The 2,892-nt window shown below is 37.8% G+C and overlaps 1 protein-coding gene across 1 annotated transcript in view; it reads left to right on the top strand.

Moving 5' to 3' along the window:
• ELMOD2 (ELMO/CED-12 domain containing 2) overlaps positions 1-972 on the top strand; it is a gene marked incomplete at its 5' end in the record, with an annotated part of 6,985 nt that extends 6,013 nt beyond the window's left edge. The window contains 2 exons of the mRNA XM_010088138.1: positions 69-202; positions 615-972. Coding sequence (XP_010086440.1) covers positions 69-202; positions 615-772 — 292 coding nt within the window. The remainder of the gene's footprint in view (positions 1-68; positions 203-614) is intronic.
• Between the last annotated feature and the right edge of the window lie 1,920 nt (positions 973-2,892).

Raw genomic sequence — 2,892 nt, 5'->3', positions numbered from 1 at the left:
CTGTTTCTGGGAAGCATTTAAGTCCTTCGATTCAAAAGGTAAAACATGACCGATGATTGGTGTTGCAGATATTCTTATGCAATAGTTGGAATCAATCTGACAGAAATGGCGTACAGTTTACTTAAGAATGGTGCTTTAAAGTCTCATCTGTACAACCTGGTCTCTGGATTGCCGCAGATGGAGCACTTCCATCAGTTCTACTGTAAGTATCTGTAGCTTCTTTAGTATATATCACCAGAGGGGAGGCCTGCAACATAGAGTTTTGCGTTTTTGCAGTGCATTTGCACTCTCTTCTCATTAGCCACAGCAAGCTGCTTATCTTCTGACTCAGGCATTGGAGATGCACCTGATGCTTAACCACTGTGCTACAGAAATGTACATTTAAGGGCTAAATTTGGGTGGCTTTCTATAGAGGTTGCAGTCTGAAAAGTCAGTATTTGCAGATTTATGTTGTTATTATTATAGTGTCCAAAAGCTTGCTGTTGACCAGGATGGGACAATCCCTATTTTAAGGGATTGAATAGAGTCTAAAGGATCATTTTAGGTCTAGCTAGATCAGGGCAGAAAATTGTGGAGGTAATTTTTGCAGATGTGCATTTTTATTTTCTTCACAGGTTATCTGGTTTATGAGTTTGACAAGTTCTGGTTTGAAGAAGAACCAGAAAGCATTATGCACTTCAACCAGTACAGAGAGAAATTCCATGAAAAAATTAAGGGACTTCTACTGGATTATGATGTGATACTAACCTTACAAAATACAAAGAAACCTTAACTCCTCTGCAGTTTATAAGGTTCTGTGTCAAAAATGCAATTATGCATTCGGATGGAAGTTTTGCATGTTTCACCAAAAACTGTTTAACAATAGAACTTTTTTTTACATTTAAAAAGAAATAATCAAAATTCAGTTAAGAAAGCTTGGACAATCAACCTCTGTTTACAAGTCTTTACATGCTATTCTCCAAAGGACAGTTTTTTAAAAAACAAAAAGCAACACAAAAAAAACCAACTCACAAATCTAAAGAGCCTCTGGATCACTGGCTTTCACAATTTCTTTTATCCTTCTTGGTGCAGGAACATGAAGCAGGTATTATGCCGCATCATGTTTTCCATTAACAGGTTTGACTGTTAATCGTCTTTTAAAAAACTTTTTTTAATTTAAATTACTGGTTTTACACTTTTTGTGTTCTTATTCTGTTCGTGTAGTCGACCGTTCCCTCATCAATGCTAAATTTCTCTGTGGTGAAGAGGTCCATGAAGGGAATGTATTAGTCACTTTTGATTTCAGAGAAGAGGCTTAATCCATCAACATACTGATGTACTTACTGGAAATTACTTCTGGATAAGGAAGTTTTTTTAATCTGTGGATTTGTACCAGCAAATTCCTATGCTTGGAAAAAGCCTAGTTTGCAAACAAACAAAAAGAACCACACATCATCAGTGTGAGGATCAGATCCTCAGACTAAAGCTACATCTTCTAAAAATATTCCTACTGTAAAAATTTTCAATTCTTTCTAATCTCACTTCAGCTGCTCAGGCTGCTTGACTTTGTTGTCAGCCCTTACTTTAAGCAGCTAATGGGGTATTCTCAGTGGGAAGTACAAGACAGTTAGTTTAACCCTTTATGAAGTTCACTTGTTAAAAAACTTCATTGCAGCTGCAGCCCCTATTTTGTGAAAATAAATTCAAATCGAAGTACAAGTCTCTAACAAAGATTTGTTTTCCCTGGAAGGGATGCAGCTACAACATGTTCCTTAATCTTGGCATCCTCAGACAATCTAGTCAATAGGACTTCATAACTATATTGTTACTAATTATTGCTTAAAGCAACCTTAAACAGATTTGGTAAGACCATCACTTCTTTTTCTAAAACCTACTATTTAATAAGTGCCTTCTGCTTTGGTCAATCAGTGTTTTATTTTGATCCTGTAACCAGATCATAGCCTTAGAAGCTTGAGTTATTTGGGAAAGACTCTTTCGGTATACACCTAAATAGCACACAGTGGCACAAAATTTGTACACTAACAGAAGCTTTCATCGTTTTGCTCGTTTTAAAATCATCTCAGGTAAATTAGTTAACTTCTAGTCAATGACTAATCATTAATTGATTCCTGAAGAATACAAGTATTGAACAGGAGGAGAAAAAAAAAAGACAAACCCCTTTTTGTAATGAGTGATGTTACACTACATAAGTATTAAATGTATGATAATAATATGTGATATTACATCTCCTTGGAGATAATCAAAACCCAGCTGGACATGGTCCTAAGCAAGCAGCCTGCTTTAGGTGACCCTGCTTGTGACAGGGGGTTGGGATAGGTGATCTCCAGAGGTGCCTTCCCACCTCAGTAATTCTGTGAGTCTGTGTTGTGTAACTAGTGGTGTGCATCCACCCAGTCACTCTTGATCCTTTAAATGTTGGTGATGTCTTATTTGTGGGAAAGCTCCCGATCAGGGTAGACAGTATATATGTAGGAGGTAACGCAGTTCTGTTTTCTTTTTATGATATCTTAGGTATAGATGAGAGTTGAATAATTCTTGAGTTTAACCTGTGCAGGGTGCAGAAGGCTTCATCTCAACTGTGTTGGGTGGATGTTATACTACTAAAAAAAAAATGTAAAAAGAAGTAATGTGAAGATACTCGTAGGGAGAGCGCCACAGCTTGTAAGCTGAGCAGCTAACTGACTAGATGAGATGCAAGACTGACCATAGGAAGCCCGAGTTCTTTTGCTACTCCCAGGTACTTGGGTCCTGTAATTCTGACCACGGGAAAAGCTGAGATCCTGCAGGGAGCGTTCAGGGATTCAGAGCTTGTGGTGGAGCTCTGTCTGTCTTACCCTTGCAGATAGCTACTGGACATTCCTAAAATCTGAGAAAGGAAGTAAAAAAGTGGAC

The sequence above is a fragment of the Pterocles gutturalis genome, unplaced genomic scaffold (assembly GCF_000699245.1).
Source record: "Pterocles gutturalis isolate BGI_N339 unplaced genomic scaffold, ASM69924v1 scaffold927, whole genome shotgun sequence".
Taxonomy (NCBI): Eukaryota; Metazoa; Chordata; class Aves; order Pterocliformes; family Pteroclidae; genus Pterocles; species Pterocles gutturalis.
Note: the sequence above shows the minus strand (reverse complement) of the source record. Positions and strands in the feature narration are given on the sequence as shown.